Source organism: Mustela lutreola, chromosome 7, assembly GCF_030435805.1.
Source record: "Mustela lutreola isolate mMusLut2 chromosome 7, mMusLut2.pri, whole genome shotgun sequence".
NCBI classification, from domain to species: domain Eukaryota; kingdom Metazoa; phylum Chordata; class Mammalia; order Carnivora; family Mustelidae; genus Mustela; species Mustela lutreola.
Genome location: NC_081296.1, coordinates 121,823,011 through 121,843,809, shown reverse-complemented (window position 1 = coordinate 121,843,809; position 20,799 = coordinate 121,823,011). Strand labels below are relative to the sequence as shown.

General features: G+C 52.2%; 1 protein-coding gene across 3 annotated transcripts in view; it reads right to left on the bottom strand.

Moving 5' to 3' along the window:
* Positions 1–4,568: 4,568 nt before the first annotated feature.
* The window catches only part of PLEKHD1 (pleckstrin homology and coiled-coil domain containing D1), a 28,183-nt gene continuing 11,952 nt past the window's right edge, over positions 4,569–20,799 (bottom strand). For all 3 annotated transcript variants that reach the window (XM_059182435.1, XM_059182437.1, XM_059182438.1), the window contains 12 exons: positions 20,639–20,732; positions 20,203–20,292; positions 19,897–19,973; positions 18,940–19,031; positions 17,869–17,921; positions 9,986–10,080; positions 8,517–8,610; positions 6,694–6,872; positions 6,005–6,137; positions 5,514–5,658; positions 4,993–5,142; positions 4,569–4,748 (listed from right to left, as the gene is read on the bottom strand). In XM_059182435.1, coding sequence (XP_059038418.1) covers positions 4,579–4,748; positions 4,993–5,142; positions 5,514–5,658; positions 6,005–6,137; positions 6,694–6,872; positions 8,517–8,610; positions 9,986–10,080; positions 17,869–17,921; positions 18,940–19,031; positions 19,897–19,973; positions 20,203–20,292; positions 20,639–20,732 — 1,372 coding nt within the window. In that variant the 3' untranslated portion in view covers positions 4,569–4,578. The remainder of the gene's footprint in view (positions 4,749–4,992; positions 5,143–5,513; positions 5,659–6,004; positions 6,138–6,693; positions 6,873–8,516; positions 8,611–9,985; positions 10,081–17,868; positions 17,922–18,939; positions 19,032–19,896; positions 19,974–20,202; positions 20,293–20,638; positions 20,733–20,799) is intronic.

The following is a 20,799-nucleotide window of genomic DNA, read 5'->3' as shown; positions in this document are numbered from 1 at the left end:
AATAAAATCTTTAAAAAGAAATAATTATGGGCGCCTGGGTGGCTCAGTGGGTTAAGTCGCTGCCTTCAGCTCAGGTCATGATCTCAGGGTACTGGGATCGAGTCCCGCATCGGGCTCTCTGCTCAGCGGGGAGGCTGCTTCCCTCTCTCTCTCTGTCTGCCTGCCTCTCCATCTACTTGTGATTTCTCTCTGTCAAATAAATAAATAAAATCTTTAAAAAATAAAAATAAAAAAAATAAAAATAAAAAGAAATAATTATGCTGGGAAACAATACAAACCGGGAGAGTCCTGGGCATGATGATCAATTATCTATCCCCAGGGAGGAAACAAACCAAAAAGAAGAATCCAGTCATTATCATTTCTTGCTCTCTCATATAGGATTACAAAACAAAAGCACAAAGCTCTCCTGATCAGAGAAGGCATGCTGTCAATTTCCAGTGGGACACTGAAACCAGCAAGCCATAAAAACAGGTGTTCTTTGCCTCCCCTGGGGTATTCCCACTCATGTAGTCTGCTCCCTTTGGTCAGTGCTCAAATTGGAATAAAATATAGTTCATGGTCCTAGTTACATGGGGATGGCCAGAACCTCAGGGTGGGAACACAGATTTTTCAGTTCATTATTAAGAAGCCACTCCCAGGAGGGGCAGCAGTGGGAAGGATTTCCTCAAACGTGATGCCTTATTAAGACTACATGTGGGGTGCCTGGGTGGCTCAGTGGGTTAAGCCGCTGCCTTCGGCTCAGGTCATGATCTCGGGGTCCCGGGATCGAGTCCCGCATCGGGCTCTCTCTGCTCAGCAGGGAGCCTGCTTCCTCCTCTCTCTCTGCCCACTTGTGATTTCTCTCTGTCAAATAAATAAATAAAATCTTAAAAAAAAAAAAAAAAGACTACATGTGGTGTATGGAACTAGAAAAGACCCCAAATAGCCAGAGGAATGTTGGAAAAGAAAAGCAAAGCCGGCAGCATCACAATTCTGGACTTCAAGCTCTATTACAAACCTGTAGTCATCAAGACAGCATGGTACTGGCACAAAAACAGACACATAGATCCATGGAACAGAGTAGAGAGCCCAGAAGTAGACCCTCAACTCTGTGGTCAACTAATCTTCGAGAAAGCAGGAAAAAATTGTCCAGTGGAAAAAAGACAGTCTCTTCAACAAATGGTGTTGTGAAAATTGGACAGCCACATGCGGAAGAATGAAACTAGACCATTTCCTTACACCACACACAAAACTAGCCTCAAAATGGATGAAAGACCTCAACGTGAGACAGGAATCCATCAAAATCCTTGAGGAGAACACAGACAGCAACCTCTTTGACCTCATCTGCAGCAACTTCTTCCTAGACACATCGCCGAAGGCAAGGGAAGCAAGGGCAAAAATGAACTCTTGGGACTTCATCAAGATAAAAAGCTTTAGCACAGCAAAGGAAACAGTCAACAAAACCAGAAGACAACTGACAAAATGGGAGAAGATATTTACAAATGACATATCAGATAAAGGGCTAGTATCCAAAATCTATAAAGAACTTATCAAACTCAACACCCAAAGAATAAATAATCCAATCAAGAAATGGGCAGAAGACATGAATAGACATTTCTGCAAAGAAGACAACCGAATGGCCAACTGACACATGAAAAAGTGTTTGGCATCACTTGGCATCCGGAAAATACAAATCAAAACCACAGTGAGATACCACCTCACACCAGTCAGAATGGCTAAAATTAACAAGTCAGGAAACGACAGATGTCGGCGAGAATGCAGAGAAAGGGGAAGCCTCCTACACTGTTGGTGGGAACGCCAGCTGGTGTAGCCACTCGGGAAAATAGCATGGAGGTTCCTCAAAAAGTTGAAAACAAAGCTACCCTACAACCCAGGAATCGCACTGCTGGATACTTACCCCAAAGATACAAATGTAGTGATCTAAAAGGGGATGTGCACCCCAATGTTTATAATGTTTATAGCAGCAAGAGCCTAACTATGGAAAGAGCCTAGATGAGATGTCCATCGGCAGATGAATGGATTAAAGTTGTGGTACACACACATAAGCGCGTGCGCGGACACACACACACACACACACACACACACACACACACACACAGGAATATTATTCAGCCATCAAAAATGAAATCTTCCCATTTGCAACAACATGAATGGAACTAGAGGGTATTATGTTAAGTGAAAGTAGTCACTCAAAGACAGACAATTATCATACAATCTCATTGATATGTGGAATTTGAGAAACAAGGCAGTGGATCATGGGGGAAGAGAGGAAAAAGTGAAATGGGATGAAACCAGAGAGGGACATAAACCATAACACTCTTAATATCAGAAAATAAACTGAGGGTTGCTGGGGGATGGGAGGGATGGGGTGGCTAAGTTATGAAAACTGGGGAAGGATATGTGCTACGATGATGCTGTGAATTGTGTAAGACTGATGAATTACAGACTGGTACCCCTAAAACAAATAATACACTAAGTTAATGGAAAATAAACAATTAAAATAAAAAAGACTACATGCCTGGAATCGCCCAAGTCCATATTTGGCCTGCAGGGGGCAACATCTCTCCAGCAATGATCACACCAGAAGCGTTACTGCAAGAAACCCATTTAATTGGCTAAGGAGTACGGGTTTTGTTTTTTTAAAAAAATCAGATCAGTACATTTCCAATAAGCCATTTCCACTGTGATATATTTTCATATAGAGATGTTGCTTTTTTTCTATTTACAGTGTTAGGTACATAGTGAGCTTTTAACAAATAAATACTTATGGATGGCTCAGTTGGTGAAGATAACCCAGATAGCCCAGACTTGCCTGAGGTATAGAAAGTACAAGGTAAAATAGGAGGAGAGGAAATAAGAATTGGTGAATGTGCACGGAAAAGCACTTTCTCTTCTGGTTAATAGCTTGCCTCGGAGAAAAACACATTTGAAAATTTCCAAAGGATCTTTTTCCAAGAGCAAACCATTATTAACAGAATTATTTAAAAAACCAAAAACACGGTAATCTTGACTGTATACCTCTTCCTCCTCATTTCAAAGTCCATCCTCTATTAATGTTAGATAAATGAGTTCCAAGTCTATGCAGGTTTCTACATGTTTGGAGTTTTTACATTTAGACTCATCCCTTTTCAGACGCATCGATTCTAAGTGTCTCTGCCCCTGTTCCCACCCGGCTTCCGCAGAGACCGGCTAAAGCCATCAGAGTCCACCCAGGACTTTAGCTGAGTCCCCCTTAGCTTTGCCGGGCAGCTGTGAGCACCGTGAGCAGTGCATCGCGGCCTGGCCTGGGCAGACCGTCCAGCAGATATGCACGCATTTGGGGGGGTGGGGGCAGCACCTCTGCTGGCGCGTGCCTGGCAGCCATCTGTGCACCGCTCAGACCGGGCTCCTCGCTCTGTTTGCCAAGCAGCAGAAGATCAGCACCTTTAATACCAACAGTGACCATGAGCACCCAGATCCCAGGTAGACCCCCTTTCTCTGGCAGAGATCAACAGACCCAGGCAGCTTTGGAGAGTGTGGCTAGGAAGAGAGAAGAGCAGTCGGTCTATGGCTGAGGGCTGTCCCCTCACAGACCACCAGCAAGATGTTTCAGCTTCACCCCCAATGACAATGGGGCCAGCCAATGGCTACTGGTCTTCTACAGGTCCAGGCCCTTCATCTTCCAGGGTCACATTGCTTCAGTGGGTAAAGCCTCTGCAGAAAGAGGAGGCTGCAAGGTGGCTAAAGCAGGAGCAGCTCAGAGGGAGGCAGCTGTGATCCCACAGACCAACAGGGCCCCCACAGTCAGAAGCAGCTTCCTCCTTATCCAACCAGTAGGAGGCAATGCCACCTTGTCCCACCCCCTGAGCTTACTACTTGTCATCTGGGAGAGCCCTCAGAATCACTGCTGGCCCCATATCTCAGTCAGGGCCCTGGGCCCTAGATACCCAGCAGGAGGAATGTGAGGGAAAAGGGGCAGGGTCACGTCACCCTCCAAGCCACCTGAAGCCGCAGGTGTGGGAGCGAGTGGGCAGCCCCTCTATCAGGGCCCAACCTCAGGAAAGGAGACACCATGGCAAGTGTGGTATGCCACAAACCCAAAAGTCACTGTGTTAGGCCCCTCTCTTCCCTGCCCCACAATGTAGTAAAAGTGAGGGCCTTGGCTGTGGGATATCTGTGGGTCTTAGAAGCAAAGACAGGGTTAGGAACCCCAGGAGGGAAGCAGGTGACGAGGCAAGGCGGGGAGGTCTTCATACACAAGGACAGGGCGACAGCATCGCAGAGAGATGCAGTGGGCACAAGAAAGGGCTGTGGGCCTGGCCTACACCACTCCCCAACCAAAAGGTCTCCAAGCGCAGCCAGGCCCCCCCTGACCTCCAAGGGAGCCTGAGGTGAGCACCAGGCAGGACCCAGCTGGGGCCTGACTGGGCCTGATGTAAACGCGAGGGTAGGGTAGAGTCTGGGAGAGCAAGGGGCCATCCCTGTGCTTTGAGGGTGAGGCTGCTGCGGGTGGAGCTCCGGCCCAGAGGCGAGCAGAGAGGGTAGAGTCAGACCCCCCCCCTCCCCCGCCCACCCAGCGGCTGAGGAAAGACCCCCTCATCACTTCCCACCCCGCGGAGCCACAGACGGCGCTCCTGGTTGGTTTGCCATGATGTGGTAGATGGATTCTCGGAAGCGCTGGTCCCGGCTGAGCCGCTTGGCCACCTCCTTTAGCTCCTCCATGTTGTTGGCATCCAGCTGGGAGGTCATGAAAGACTGGGACGGCTTCACTGGGGAGAGGGAGGCCGTGAGCAGTCTCCCTCCGCCGAGGCTTGCCCGGAGCCCCAACCCCAGCCGGCCACCCTCGCTCCCCACCCCACAAGCTTCTCGGCACCCACCGGAGCTCTCGGAATCCTGGAAGATGCCCGAGGCCAGGCCGGGGTGGGGGCAGCCAGGTGCAGGCTGCCTAGTCCGGCCTCCAAGCTGGACCAGCACTTCCCACCCTGGCAGGCGCGAGATGACAGACGCACTCACTGTCATTCCAGGAGGTGCTGGAGCGGCGCCGGTGGAAGCGGCAGCTCTTGATGCGGCGAGTGGCCGCCTTGTGGATGTACACGGAGTTCTTCATGATGACCGGCATCTTGGCCTCCAGCTCCGCGTTCCGGATGCACTCCTCGAAGAACCCTGCGGCCGCAGTGCCGCTGCGTCCTTCCCGCCCGGCCCCGGCCCGACACCCCCCCCCCCCTCCCGGCTCCCGGCTCCCGGCTCCCGGCTCCCACTCCCGCCGCAAACACGCGCCCCCCGCCCACCCGCCCGGGCAGGGCACGGAACTCCCCGCCGCGCCCCCACCCAGGTGCGAGAGACCCAGGAAGCCTAGCCCAGGACGCGCAGGCGGCAGGAGCCTGGAGAAGAAACTCCCTTGGTAGCTCGGGACCGCCTAATGCGCCCCGGGGCCCGTGCGGCGCTCCCGGCCCGGATCCCGGCTCCGCAGGGTCTGGACTCCCGTGAGGGCTGAGCCCGAGGGCTGGGGGCTGGCACCCGGGGCTGGGCCTTACTTTTCAGGTGGCTCACGTCAGCCCGCATCCTCTCCTCCTTCTCTTTGTTCCGCACCTTGGAGTTGAGCCCCTGTTCCAGGCTCCGCAAGGCCCCCTCTGCCTCCCGCAGACGCCTCTCCAGGTCCATGCGGACCTTCACCTCGGCCTGGGGCGGGGAGAGGGAAAACAGACGAAAAGGGGTCCTGGGGAGCAGTTGCCATCTCCGGTGGAAGCCCTCCCTGATCACCCCACCCCCAACCCCATCAAGAGGGCTTGCTTGCCTCTGGACTTGGATGGAAGTTACCATATCCTGACTAGGGTAGGCGCCCTTGAGCAGATGGCCCGGACTCAGCCTCTGCATCCTAGTAGCGGGTTAGCTGCTCCCCAAGGGGTGGCTCCATCGCCTGCCCCTAGCGGGTCAGACTGGCCGAGATAATTGAGGTAGCGGGGGGTAAGGGATGTGAGAGGGAATGTGCAAAACCCGGCAGCTGCCCACAGGCCCTGGCCAACACCTTGAGCTCCCGCTCGGCCTGCTGCTTCTCTGCGGTCAGCTCCTGCAGCGAGTTCTGCAGGGCCTGGGACTGGGTCGAGTAGAACTCCCGCTCTTCCTCCAGGGCCCGAGAGCGCTCCTCGTTCTCCTTCATCCTGCAGAGCCGAGGGGGTGCTCAGTGCTTCCTCATGGAGGGGGCTTTCCAGTGGGAGGGCAGCTCCTCCTGGAGACCTGGCTGGAGAAGTCTGACACCCAGGCTTCCTGAACCCCAGAACTTTCTAGGTTCTGTCACCCAGGGGATGAGAGGAGTGGTATGGACAGTGAGGGGAAGCCCCTGGCTTAGAGTCAGAAGACCAGAGTCTCGGATCCTAGTCTTGCTAGTTCTGTAACTTCAGGAAAGTCCTATCAACCCTCCTAGGCTTGGTTTCCTCATTTGTACAAAGGAGCTATGAAGACATCCCCAACCTGTGACAAAGCACTGTTAGATCGACCTAATGCCTCTCTGTATGGCTCCCACCACTGCAAGAGATAATGATCAAGTCAGCTCTGGGTAGTGAAAATTTTCTTTGCCTTTGCCTCATGGGGCAAGTGAGTCCTAGGCAAAAGGAAGTAATTGATCTATCTGGTCAATGCCAGCTAGAACTCAAGAATGTGGGTGTGCAGTTCAAGGAACGTTACCACACTGGACTCAGAGCTTGAAGGGCCTCTCACCGCTTCTCAGCCAGAAGCTTCTCTTCCAAGAGCTGCTGCATCTTCTCCTCTATCTGCCTCAGGTTGCTGTGGAGACACCCACTGGGAGGGGGCTGCTCACTCTGATTGGCCAGTGTCTGCAGCTGGTTCTCATTCTCCTCCAGCATCGCCAGGGTTTTCTTCTTCTCTATGGAGAGTTCCTGGCATGGAGCGAGGGAGGGAAGAGAAAGAGCCTAATCTAGGCTCTCCAACATGGCTGCCCTCATCTGCCCTTCAATTTCAGGGAGTGATGCCCTCCTCACTCGACATTCTAGGAGAGACACCTAAAATATCTTACTTCTTCCCTGGTGATAAAAGGTAAAGCAAGATCTCCTTAACAAAGAGGTTAGGTTACTCCTTCACCAAGGGACTCGGGGAGGAGCCCACTGCAGCTTCCAGGGAACTTGACACCTGTACAGCCGGGGCCCAAGGGCACCATGACCTTCGGGGGTCTTTATTCCTCCAAGGGCAAGTGATGGAGTGTGTTGGGTTCATGAAGAACACCCAAGAGGAGTGAGCCCAGAACAGAGGTAGATGTCTTCCCCATTTATCAATCTGGGGTCTTACACTACCCAAAAGTTCTGGAGTTGAAACACTCCACGAGAACCATCTATCATGATGTGAAGTGGAAAGATAAACAAATAAAAGAACCAGAAACAAAGCCCCAGTCAGCTGAGAGAAAATAGAAGCCTTGCAGCCTTTAAGGTAATTCATGAATTCAGTAAACATTAGCAATGTACCAGGCTCCTGCTAGGTGCTGGGTTTGGAGAGACCTTAAGACACAGTCTAGTGAACTTCACAGTTTGGAAAACACAACCTAGTGTCCCATAACAGATGTGCAAAGTGCAGCAGGAGCCTAGAGCTCAGAACAAACCCTTGCCTGGAAGAGTCAGGGAAGCTAGGGTATGGTGATGCTGGAGTTGAGTCTTAGAAGGATGGATGAGTTCTCCAGGCGGAGAAGAGGTGGAAGGACATTCTGTGTAGAAGGAACAGCTTGGGCAAGGGTGTAGAATCTGAAAGAGCTAGGTTTCCCCAGGACACATGAGCTCAGTGGTTTGGAGGAGGAGTCAGAGTGTCTTTGTGCAAGGTGTGGAGGAACAACCAAGGAAAAGTCGAGGAGGAGGAGCTGGGGACAGAGTTGGCACTTGGTCCTTGGTACATGCCACCTCCTTCCTCCCCCTCACAGTTTCTGTGGTATCAAACGGAGGTAATATGACAGTTGATTGTCCTTCATGATCAGTTTCACCCAGGAGCAGCTATGTGAATGAGCCACAAGAAGTAATTCTTCATCTGGTATAAAAATATCAACACTGGGGGCGCCTGGGTGGCTCAGTGGGTTAAAGCCTCTGCCTTCGGCTCAGGTCATGATCCCAGGGTCCTGGGATCCAGCCCCCCATCAGGCTCTCTGCTCAGCGGGGAGCCTGCTTCCTCCTCTCTCTCTTTGCCTGCCTCTCTGTCTACTTGTGATCTCTGTCTGTCCAATAAATAAAATCTTGAAAAAAAAAAAGAAAAGAAAAAAAGAAATTTATTAAAAAAAATATATATATATATATGAACACTGAAGAAGGTGGATTTCCCAAGGCCACGGTCACAGCAGGACAAATTTGAATTTGCTCCTCTGGGTCCTGCATTAGGCCTCCTGGGCTCACTGGTCCACAGAGAAGAAATCTTTTAGATCAGAACTCCATCATGCCCCATTCCCTTTATGGAGAACCCTCTGGGGAAATGCTGCTGGGAAAACAGTGTCATATGGCCCAACCAACCAGCCTGGCTCCAGGCCAACCATCGGACCAGTGGCCCCTCACCTCCAGCGTCTGCTGCAGGGACTCTGTGAGGTGCCTCAGCTCCTTCTTCTCTTGCTCCACACCCTTGAGGCATCTTGCTGTCAGCTCGAGCTCCCTGCAGGGACAGAGGGCTGGGTATGGCTGTGTCCACCACCTCTCCCAATCCCCTCTGCACACAGAAATGCTTCTGCTTCACCTCCCGATATGGCTCAGAAGGGTCCTTGGAAGGCCAGTCCCTCTGCCTGGTGGAGTCCTGACAGCAGCTGTAGGGACTTGGGGCTGAAAGAAGGAGATGCCAGCCAAGTGGGGTTGAAGTCACGTGCTCCAGGTACACAGGCATCTGTCAGATGGGATAAACCCAGGACAGAGAGAAGCACTGGAGAAACCATGGGGATCCTGGCCCCACCCCCTGTCTTCTGCAGACGGACCCTACTAGAACCCCTACTCATTCTGAATTGGGACATGGCTGAGGCCCCTCTCTGGGGTGATAATCTCCTTGTTGCAAGCCTAGGCCCCCTCAGGCATTTACTCCTGGTTTCCCTTTCTCCTGCCCAATTTCTGAAAACCTACCCATCCTTCAAGGTCTAGCTCAATCAAACCTCTCTTTTGCCCACGAGGATCACATGTATACCTTAATTCCGATGACACAGGGAGTCTGCACTGTGCCTCCTAATGGCTGATTATATATTACTGTGTTGATGTTTCCTGTGTGTGAGTCTGGTTTTCCCAACCAAATTGTAAGCTCCTGCACTGTAAGATAAGAGTACTTATCTTCTATTCCAGTATCTGGCACAATACTGAAGATAAGCAGGTGCTTGGCTGTTTACTTGTTAAGATTCTTGGAACTTTTCCCTCCCCACAGCCATTGTCTAATTGACTTCTTTTTATAAGGTTGTTGCAAGAAAAGTCTTTCTGAGCTAACACTGATTATCAGTAGTGATGATGATGAGGAGGGTGACAACCACCCCCACAGCAGAACCCAGAGCATTAGTCTCCAAATCCCTAGAGAGTCCGAATCAGAGTGACCCGGAAAGCTTTTGAAAATATAGCTCTCTGGGCCCTACCTTCAAGAGATTCTCATTCTGCTACACGATCAGAATGTGTAGCTGGGCAACTGAATTTGCAAATCATACCCAGGACTAAAGATCCCAAGGGACAGAATTAGCCAGAACGAGAAGAGGGGCTATTGGGGATCTTGGTTAATGGCACCTCCCGTCTGCCCCTGGGTAAGGAAGGCTTGACAGAGGCTTGCTGGGGGGAAGGGAGCGCTGGTCTGCACCTGCCCGTGCCTCATGTCCAGTCTGTGTGGGCTCTACAGCTCCTTCTGGGTACCCTGAGGCCTGGAGCACTGGTAAGAGAGACCCAAACCAAGCCATCACGTAGTGAGGCTCTGCTGGCCGAGAGCTCCCCAGGCCTGACAGGAAACATGGGTTCTCACCCTCTATCCAAGGCGCACCTCCCTCCCACCCCTTCCTGGGCACCACCCCCACCTTTTGATCTGCTCCTGCTCCATTTTCAGCTCCTGCACCACCTCCTCAAACTGCTGCTTCTCGGCTTCCAGCACCTGGTTCAGGCGTTCAAGCTCCTGAGGAGAACCAGAGGGGAAGAGAAGAGTCATGCGCAGCGAATGACTTCTGAGGTCGGAACCGCAGCTCTTATCCAGGAGCCCCCTGGGATGCAGTCCAGGCCAGGCTCTATGGTAGCAGACTCGGGGGCAAGTCCCAAGGAGGCTTGGTCCCACTCAGGGACACCCAATCTCAACAAACCCAAGGTCTGTGCGGGGTTTGGCCTTATCAGACACACTGAGCATGCTGCCGCATTTAGAAAGGCTGGCAAGGTTGTTTCCCTGGGACTGGAGGTGGAGATCATTCCAGACATCTACTCTGCCAGACAACTCCAGTTGCTAACACCCTCAGGCGTGTTGGCCGGCTCTCAAGTGCCAGAGGAAAAAGGGATGAGTGTCTATTCCCATCAAAGATCTCTAGAGTGCCATCTGTGAAGGGTGGCAAAGAAAAGCCATTTCCCCATTTTTCAGGGCTCTTTTTTCCTCAGGGCTTCTAGGAAGCAGCCCAGTGGCTGCAACTTTCCCTGTGCTCGGCCCAAAGGGCACAGGAGAGCCAGAAAGCGCCGGGCAGGCCCCCAGGCAGGGCCAGACTTGTGCTGTTAGGAATGCTGGCCAGCACCATCTTTTTCCAGCAAGTATGTGCCCTCCACAGGCCCTGTTTTCCCAGGCCTCACCGGCAGGTGGGATTGCAGAGTGCGCTTGGAGAGAAGCTTAGCTGCTAGCCGTTTTGCAACAACTGCTTTGCTCCTCCACAGTTCACACTGCGGGAAGATAGAATTTTCTGGCACTTCAGATGCCAGCAGACCCTGGCGATGCCTCTAAGAACCAGAGAGTGAAACCGATGCTCCTGAAGATAACACACTCAAACAGTCATTGGGCTTCTCCTACCCCTCCTCCCTGCGTTGGCCCCAGGTCTGTGCGATACATGCTTTTCCCACCTGAGTCTGTAACCACGGGCCCGGCCCACACTGAGTGCTGGGCGACAGTCAGAGAAACGGGAACCCATGAATCAGAGCCCTTTACAGTCAAGGGCACTTAAAAGGTGTGTTTGTCTTCGTCAGACCCTCGAATCTCTGGATCAGTTTTCCTGCCAAGAGATGGCCCGGGTTCTGCTCGAGCGGCTTTCATGACAGGTAACTCGCCCCTTCAGACAGCCTGTTTCACTCCAGAACAACCTGCTCACAGCTCTTCCTTCCGGGTTCAACCTCAGCATGGGCCCTTTCTGAAAGCTACAAATACAGAAGCATTGAGGAAGGGCCCAGAATTTGCCACAAGTTCTTGCGGGGTTCAGAGGAGAGGGCTGACTCTTGCTGATGGAGCAAAACTTCCCTCCAATGCTCCTGTCGCCGCCTCTGTCTTTGGACCACACTCTCTCCCTTCAGCATCTACCTCCCTCACTGGGAGCTTGCTGTCCTCAGCTACCATTCCTCAGCCTTGAACCCTGAAGATCCCAGCCAGCAAAGGAAGAGCTGGGGAACGGCGCTTAGCAAAACAGAAGACTGGCAAAGCCAAGGACATAGCCAACTTGTGGACACCCTGAGTCCTCCAGGTACACCTAGGAGAAGGGGCAGCCCATTTCATCAACGTAGGCCAACTGAGCCCAAAGCTGCCTTCTCGTAACTTCCACCGGCAGGTCCGGCTTCTCCCCTCAGATCCATAGAACAAGACTGATCCGTTTTCCCTTCAGGTGTTGGGGACGGCTCCTCTGTCCCCAAGTTTCCTCTCCTCCAAGCCAGATAATCCCTGCCCACCATGCTTCATTGCATTATTTCTAAATCCCCAGTAAAAAGTAATTATGCTTTTGAAAAGAATGCAGGCCCCTGATTGGGAAGATTATAGTAAAGGATCTTCCCAGTTAATTTACAGGCTCAATGTGATTTCAGTAAAAATCCCAATGAGATTTTTTTTTTAATGGTTTCATTCATTCATGCCACACATATTTATTGGGTGCTTAATATTGCCAAGCACCTGCCAGGCTCCGCACTGAGGATGTGAAGATGAGCAAAACCAGACACGTCTCAGTTCTCACGGAGCTTCTGGCTCAACGCAAGAATCAGAAACTAATAAAATAAGTACACACGAGAGTATGTTTACAAACCAAGGCCCGTGATGTGCAGGACAGGGACACAGGCCTATGGAAAGCTGCCTTGGACAAGAAGGAGGATATGACTAGTGGGGGGAGCAGAAGGCAGATAAGAGGGAAGAATATGCCAGGAAGAAGGATCAGTATGTGCAAAGGCCCTTCGGAAACCTCCTGCCCCGAAAGAAGCAAGACAGACTCAAACAGCTGGGCCCAGAGTGAGGGTGGGTGGGAGGAGTCTAGGCCACACAGGGCCTTGGGCTATGCTGGGGATTTGGGTCTTTTTTCCTGAGCAAGAGCAAGGTTTTGGGCAAGGAGTAGGCGAAGAAGGCGGGCAACAGAATCCGACTTCCATTGTGAACCGTGACTCTGGCTGCAGCATGGAGAAAAGGGATGAAGAGGGGCCTGGAGGGATACAAGGAACCCAGGTGGGAGGTCACTGCCTTAGTCCAGCAAGACCTGGTAATGTGAGCCAGAACAGGGCAGTGAAATGTAGAGAAGTGGCCAGGTGGGTTCAAGAGCTTGTGGGGGCAATGCTATCAGACCTTGGGAGAGGCATGACTCCCGGGTTTCCAGTCTGCACCAACAATGGATGGTGGTGAATTCCTTGAGATAGGGAGCTCTAGAGGACCACCAGCTCTGCTGGGACAGATCATGAGTACCCTTGGACATGCTGAGTTTGCAGAACTTTTCAGACATCTGGCTGGAGATGTGACATCAACAGTTGGATATTAAGGGGTTGGAGCTCAGCAGAGAAAAGGGACTGCACCTGTCAATGGGGAGTCATTTGCACGCACACAGGAAATGAAGCCAGTGGTGTGGTCTCGACTGCCTTTGGATGTAGTGCAGAGAGAAGAGAGGGTATGGAGCTACTCTTAGAGATGGGCAGTACTACTTTGTAGGGTTAATGGGAAGATCACATGAGTTAATCTATGCAAATTGTCTGCAACATAGTCCGTGCTTAATAAAGGATAGATGGTATTATAACCAAAATTGTGTGGTATCTGTTCACGGATAGACAGCAATTCAAAGGAACAGAAAAGGGAATTCTGAAACAGGTCTTGTATGTGATAATAATGACAATGATGGATAATATTATCTGTGAGCTTACTGTTCTAAGTACTTTACACGTATTAACTCAGTTAATCCTCATAACAGCTCTGAAAGTGGATAATATTTTTATCCTCATCTTACAGATGAGGAAAGCGGAGGTACCTAAAGATCAAGGAAACTTGTTCCCTTTTCCCCACACGGTAGCTAGTCAATGATGAAGGAAGGACTCAAACGCGGGTAGCAGCGTAGAGCAAGAAGGAAATGGCTACGCACTGCTGGGGAGAGTGAAAGCTGGTGCAAATTTTCTGGAAAGCAATTTGTCAATATGCCTCAGGAGTCTTAAAATTTCTTGCTCAAACTCAGTGATTTCCCCCATTGGAATCTCTCCTAAACAATTAGACAGCAGACCAAGAGTTAAGTGTACAGAAATGTTTGCTGTGCCATAATTTAAAATAGTGAAAACAGTCTAGGGGCACCTGGGTGGCTCAGTGGGTTAAGGCTCTGCCTTCGCCTCAGGTCATGGTCTTAGGGTCCTGGGATCGAGTCCAGAATCCAGCTCTCTGCTCAGCGGGGAGCCTGCTTCTCCCCACCTCTCTGCCTGCCTCGCTGCCTACTTGTGATCTCTCTCTCTCTCTCTGTCAAATAAATAAATAAATAAAATCTTTAAAAAAAATAGTGAAAACAGTCTAGGTTTCCAAAGATAGAAGAGTAGTTAAATGGAACACCACATCGGATGAACTGGTACGTGGTCATTAAGAATGAAGTTTTTGAAGAATGTTGAATGACATGAAAACTTGCTAAAGGTACAGTGTTAATGAAGGTATCATGAAAAAGCGGCTATAAAACAGAATATTTGGACACCTGGGTGGCTCAGTTGGTTAAGCAACTGCCTTTGGCTCAGGTCATGATCCCAATATCCCGGGATCGAGTCCTACATCGGGCTCCCAGCTCCATGGGGAGTCTGCTTCTCCCTCTGACCTTCTTCCCTCTCATGCTCTCTCTCTCACTCTCACTCTCTCTCTCAAATAAATAAAATCTTTAAAATATAAATAAATAGGGCGCCTGGGTGGCTCAGTGGGTTAAGCCGCTGCCTTCGGCTCGGGTCATGATCTCAGGGTCCTGGGATCGAGTCCCACATCGGGCTCTCTGCTCGGCGGGGAGCCTGTTTCCTCCTCCTCTCTCTCTCTGCCTGCCTTTCTACCTACTTGTGATCTCTCTCTGTCAAATAAATAAATAAATAAATCTTTTAAAAAATAAATAAATAAATAAATAAAAATAAAAAAAAAATAAAAAATAAATAAATAAAACTGAATATCCTCTTATGTTGAAAATAGGTATAAGAATAATATATATATATATATTTAAATATTTTATCTATTTAGAGAGAAAGAGAGAGCACAAGCAGGTGGAGGGGCACAGGCAGAGAGAGGGAGAGAATGTCAGCTGGACTCCATGCTGTGTGTGAAGCCCACTGTAGAACTCGATCTCACAACTCTGAGATCATGACCTGAGCTGAAACTAAGAGTCCGGATGCGTCACCGACTAAGCCACCCAGGCGCCCCTACAATAATATGTATTTTTAAAGACTGAAGAAAAATACCAAAATGTTGGCAGCAGTTGTCTGTTCACTGTGGGATCGAGGATAACGCTTGTTTTCAGGCTGTTCTACAGAGAGCATGATTTCTACTGTTAACAAGAAGGTTACGGACTAATGAGGACAAAGAAACAGAAACCTCTTCCCAGTCACTCACTTCTTTTCCACCTTTCACTTCACCTGTGTGAGTCTTAACTAAAACTGATACCCGGGTATAGCCTGAGAAGCCTGGATGACAGCAGAATCTATAAACCCGGAGCATCCAGAACCTTCTGTTCCTGCAGCCAAGAGGGTCTGAGCACTTGGAGCAGCCCTGCTACAGGCTGAGGTCAGCCAAGACCTACCTGCAGCAGCTGAAGCCTGTCTTTGCAGTCTAGGGCTTGTTCCTCTATCCCCCGGGCCTGACCTAAGGTACAGGAGCTCAGGGTTGGAAAGAAGTCACCCGAAGGCAAATTTCAGCTCAAAGGAAGGAAGAGCTTTCAAACAACAGAGCAATAAGGCAGAGAATAGCTCCAGAGCTTGTGAGTTACCCACAACAGAATCAGGATATCATCCCTCAGGGAGGTGAGCAGAGAGCCTCACCCTGAAGTGGAAGGTTCTTTCCAACACCCAGAGTCTGTTCTGACCAGGAGCAAGATGCCTGCCTAACGGGCCCTGGGCATTTCTAACTTCCCGTGTGCCTGCTCACAGGCAAGGCTGAGCTCTCAGAGTTCAGCCAAAAAAGGAAAGGTAGGCAGGCTGCCCTGCTCCAGGGGATGAGAGAGATGAGGTCACAGGGAGCCAGGGACATTGGAGGGACCTGCACCCAGGGAAGGGCATGGCCTCCTGCCCCAGGGCAGATGAGCCCCAGGGGGCTGGGGGGGGGGTCCACCTACACTCTCTGCTCACGTGTCTAGAGTCCCAGGGCCTTCCTTCCCGATGGAGGATCGCGTGGCCCCACCACGCATGGCACACACCTGCGAGGGCCTTGGGCGTCCCTGATGTACTCTGTAACTTCTAGTCACCGAGATTCAAGGCAACCCAGGAGCTGGGCGGGCACAGTCGTTAACTCTTATCAAAGCATCACAGATGGAGAAACTGAGGCCCCCAAGGCCATGCAGTCAGTGATGGAGCTGAGACTCCAATCTGAGTCTCCTGGCCCCAGACCTTTCCCTTCTGCCCGTCCACAGCGGCCTTCGCTGTGGAAATCGGCCGGGCCAGAGGGAGTCACATTCTTGGGCCACAAAACCAGGGAGTTCACAGCTGTCAGGCCTCATTCCTTCAACGTGCTATGGCTTTAAGTGAGGCTGGCGTGCAGTGGGTCTCCGCTGTCCTCAATTCCTGCCTAAAGACCTAGATAGAGTGTCTAAATTTTCCTCCGACTGACTGCTGCCCCAGATTTAGCCTCTCTGATGGATAAGTCTGTCTCTCTCCCTGCCGGTGGCTGTGTCTGTCATTCCATCCCTTCCTCTGGCTTCAATTACCTGTCTCTAGGTTGCCGACAACGCACCGGAAGTCCGGCTTCTCAAAGTGACAGAACTGTGTGAAGAAAATGCCAAGAGTCTGACACAGGACCTGGATGACAGCAGGGACGCGGGGAGGCCCACATACCCGCCGCGGCGGGTGGGGTGGGGGAGGCTCAGCGCTGTCACAAGGCCGATCCTCAAATCCACGCAATCCTAATACAAATCCCCACTGGCTTTGGGGTTTTGTTTTGGGTTTGGTTTGGGTTTTTTTTTTCTGTTGCTGTGCATTGACAAAGTGAGTGTCAAGGCCAGCTGGAAGGATGAGTAGGCAAGAATATCAGACACCATTTGGGGGAAGGAGAGAAATGAGGATGAATCGTCCCAGTGGATGAAAATCAAGATGTAATGCGAAATTATAAGAATCCAAAACGCTCACTCATGGAGTCATCCTGCATTTATCAAGCTCTCATCCTAGGCCAGCTGCGGTCTGGGCCTGGGGAATATTCAGGCTGCTCCAGGAAGGTGACTCTTCCTGACTGTAGGGTCTGCCTCAGAGCCCAGGGAAGGGTGGCCGGGAAAGATGCTTGGCGAGAGGGAAGTCACAGAGGCGGGCACTGAGCCGGGGCTGACGGGCCCGGCCCCATGAGGACAAGGAAAATCAAGGGGACAAAGAGCAGTGGGCTGAATCGGGCTCCCCCGTGGGCAGGCCACTCTGCAGCCTCAGGCCTCGGGCAGCTCACATGCGGGTTGGGCCCCTAGTTAATAATAATCTGAGCGTGATACTGACAAACATGGGTATTCACTCAGCCCTATGTGCCAAGTATTGTATATGTAACATCTCACTTAATCTTCACAGCATCCTGAGAAGATGGGTTCCATGATCTCCATTTTTCATGTAAGAATATGGACGTTCAGAGAGGATAGGTAACTTGTCCAAGGTTGCACAGCTAGAAGCGGTAAAGATCAAACACAGACCTAGGCAGCCTCGCTCCAAGTCTGTACTGCTAAACACTCCCCGTCTCTGACCTTCAGGGGTGCTGATGGCCCTTCGGGACAGGCAAGGCCCAAGGCTGCATGGAGATTCCAAATGAAGGGGACTTCAGTGGCTCCCTGTCCTTAATGAGGCCAGGGTCTCCCTCTCTCTGCAGGCTGCCCCAGGCTAATGTCCCATTAGCTTGGCTTTTTTGGTACTTCCATTGTGTCACTTAGAGAAGGAAGGAACCCCTGAAATCATCCAATGCAATCACCCCGATATGCAGAAGCCCCTGTCCAGATCACAGAGGCCATGCCAGCCTCCCGCGAAGATCACCAGTGACAAGCAGCTCGTTACCTACTGACATAGCTCATACAATTTGGGGATGACTCTTTCTAGAAAGTGGTCACCTATGCTTTTCACTTTTGTCCCTGGGCACCGGCAAGAAGAAACACACTGCTGACAAGAAGCCTGAGCCAGCCCCAAGCACTGTCACCCCATGGCCTCTCTGCTCCACCTGGCTGACTTTCCCGCGAGTTCTCTGGGGGTCTTGCTCCCCGGCATGATTCCCAAATGCCAGAAACACAGGCCAGTCTGCGAAGGAGTCACCAGAGTGGGACATGCTGGGGAGGGGCAGCCGTACCGAGCAGCCCAGCGCGCCTACCTCTCTCTGCTCCCTCTGAAGGCAGAGTTCTTCCGTCTCCTCCATCAGCTTGTCTGCAAAGCAAGCACGCACCCTCTCACAGAAAGCTCACTGCAGCTCCGGAGAGGAAGGGGCCGGTGCCTTCTAGGAACCTCCTTCACTCCCAGGATCTCCCAGGGAAATGGTCCGTCCTGCCATGCCCAGGCCGGCCAGAGAGCCGCGCCAGCTCCTGGGGCTGGGAGCCGCCGTGCTGGCCTCAGCTGCCGCCCTCCTTTCTACTCACTGTCCCTGTTCATGCATTCACAAGGCAAGGATGGCCTCATCTTCAGAAGCTCAGGTGGGTGGGTGTCTGTACCCCCCTAGAAGTGCTGTTAATTGTGCTGCTGCTCAGATCACCACCCCTCTGCACTAGTGTCTGGCGGGTGGGGGAGGGCAGGTCCTGGGGGGACAGGGCTGTCTAAGGAACCAGGGCTGAGGCCCCAAGTGTCTAAGGAGGTGGCAGGGGAGAGGATCCCAGGTAAAGGATCAAACCCCCAGTCTCACCTTCTTTCCCAAACAGAACATGTTGGCCAGCCAGTCACCAGCACAAGGTCAGGTTTAAAGTGAGCTGGCAGGTACGAGGGATTAGGGGCAAAGCCGGGACCTGGGGACCCACGGCAGGATAACATCAACTCCATTTATGGGGCCCATACCGTGTGGGCAAGAAATAAGGACTTTCAGGCATGTTCTCATTTGCCCTGGCCCTCCGCCACCTCTGAAACCTAGGGACTATTCTCGTCTCCATTTTAAGGATGAGGACATTGAGGTTCATGGGGGCTACACGGCGTGGGGACTACACAGCTGACAGAGAAGGGGCAAAGCTGTGGCCAGAGCTCAGGCTCCTGGCCACCAGGTACTCCTGCCCCCTGTCATGCTGGCCAAAAGGACACAGGTTACAAGGTCAAAGCCTCTAGGCTTCCGGCTGATCTGTGTCTCCCTAGAGCTCGTTAAGCCCTGCCCCCAGCTCCACTGCCAAGCCCACGCTCTAATCCCTGGCCCCAAAGTTCTTGCTACCTAGGGAGCCTCAGCTTCCAGGCCATCCCTCTAGCCAACCTAAATACTCCTGCTTCTCCTTGGCCAACTGCAGCCCCTGGGCCTCCAGGCTTTTGATCATGGCTTCTCCCAGCTGGGCATTCTTCCAAGTCCTGGGGAGGGAGGGCAGATGGGACAGAGAAGAGAAGAAGAAACACAAAATCGTCACAACGGAAGGCTGGCAGAGAAGGAGACTGGGCATAGTTTGCGCTCGCCCATCCCGTCTCCTCCAGAATCCCAGCCCCATTCACTCCGGCACCCGTGGTTCTGGGCATGCCACCAGCATCGATCGGTTACCGTCCCTGGAGGCTGGCCCAGGCTGCGAAGTGGGCCACCGTGGACAGGGCCAGCAGCACTTGCAGAGCGGGGAAGAGATTGCTTCCCAGGCTCCTTCCACATCCTTGCACGCCACCCCCGGGGCACAGGGCCTGGTGTGGGGCCCGCTCGGTGTTATTTGTTGAACTGAAAGCATGATCCAGCGTGAACAGGCAGGTGCCAGGACAGGAGTTTATGGATAAATAGATCGTGCTAGGCTGGAGGTTTCTATGATCTGGATTCTGATTTACAAAGCACCAGTGTCAGGCTGTGCCAGGATTCACTGTGGGCCTGGGGAGGTGAGATGGGCGTCGGGAGGCAGCCAAACCCCCCGAGCGATGCTGGATTTGCTCCCAGGAGTTCAGGACAAGTGCTGTCCACGTCTGCCACCTATGACTCCAGACAGGCCAAACTCACTGTGCTCAAAGCCCACTTAGCAGATCCCCCTCAGATGCTCTACACCTGGCCTGGCCTTTCTTCCCACCCTAACCAGCATCCACCGCTCTGTTTCCAAGGAGGCCCAACTATTTTTCTCCCTACCCTGTCCTTTCCTGGGGTCTCAGTGCCCACCCAGGATCCCAGTGGAGAGGCAAGGAGATCAGGGTGGACCCAGCCCATAACCATTCCCTTTCGGGACCTGTCCCCCTGCCTATGAGCACTTACACCTTCCCGGACTCCTGTAGCATCTCCAGCCACTGGGTCTGCTCAAACTCGGACTCAGCAGCCAGCAAGATGTTGCCCTGCCAGGAAGAGGAGGCACAGGTGTCCCTGAGGGGAGGCCACTCCTGGGATGTCAGAGACCACCCACAAGGCCCCAATGGCCCAGCTCTGCTCCTCCATCACACATCCCTAGGACATGGACACCCTCCCAGGCCAGGCCACTGGACAGGCTGCCCCTAGGGAGTCTGGAGGTCCTTGGAGAGGCTGGTCTGCCCCGCTAAGTCCACGCTAAGGGGAGAGTTTACTCACATGGAAGTCCTGGTGGGAGATTTTCATGGCATAGGGCATGCTGGGCTCCTCCCTGGCCTCCACCAGGCAGCCTCCTAGGGGGATGACGCCCTGGGAAAGAACCAGAATAGGCAGCCCCCACCCCGCCCAGGTCACTCAAGGCCTCTGGGAACCCTCAGCCAAAGCCAAATCCTGCCCAGCACCCCAGGCTGGGGGCCAGACTGACTCCCAAAAGGAAGAGGAAGGGCTGGGGCAGGCTCTGGGGCACAGGAGGGCACAGGGGTCAGCCCAGGAGAGGCAGGGAGTCTTGTGCCCCAGGAAGGATTTGTTCTCCAGACTCTCTGCTAGACCAGAGCAAGAAGAGAGAAGGTCTTCTACCCTTACAGGATACACTCCCCCATTGTCCCCACGAGACCTTCCCCCCTGTGGCCCTGGGGGGGGGGGGAGAATGTCTCACCTTAGGATGTATATTGAAGTATTTATTGCTTTCAAAGTTCTTTTTCTCGCTCTCAGAGTAGTAAAGAAGAAAGCTCTCTTTGATGATGAAAAACCTAGAGTGGGTGGTGGGGAAGAAGAGGCAACCAGGAGGGAAGGCGTGAGGTTTCTTGGGACAGTAAG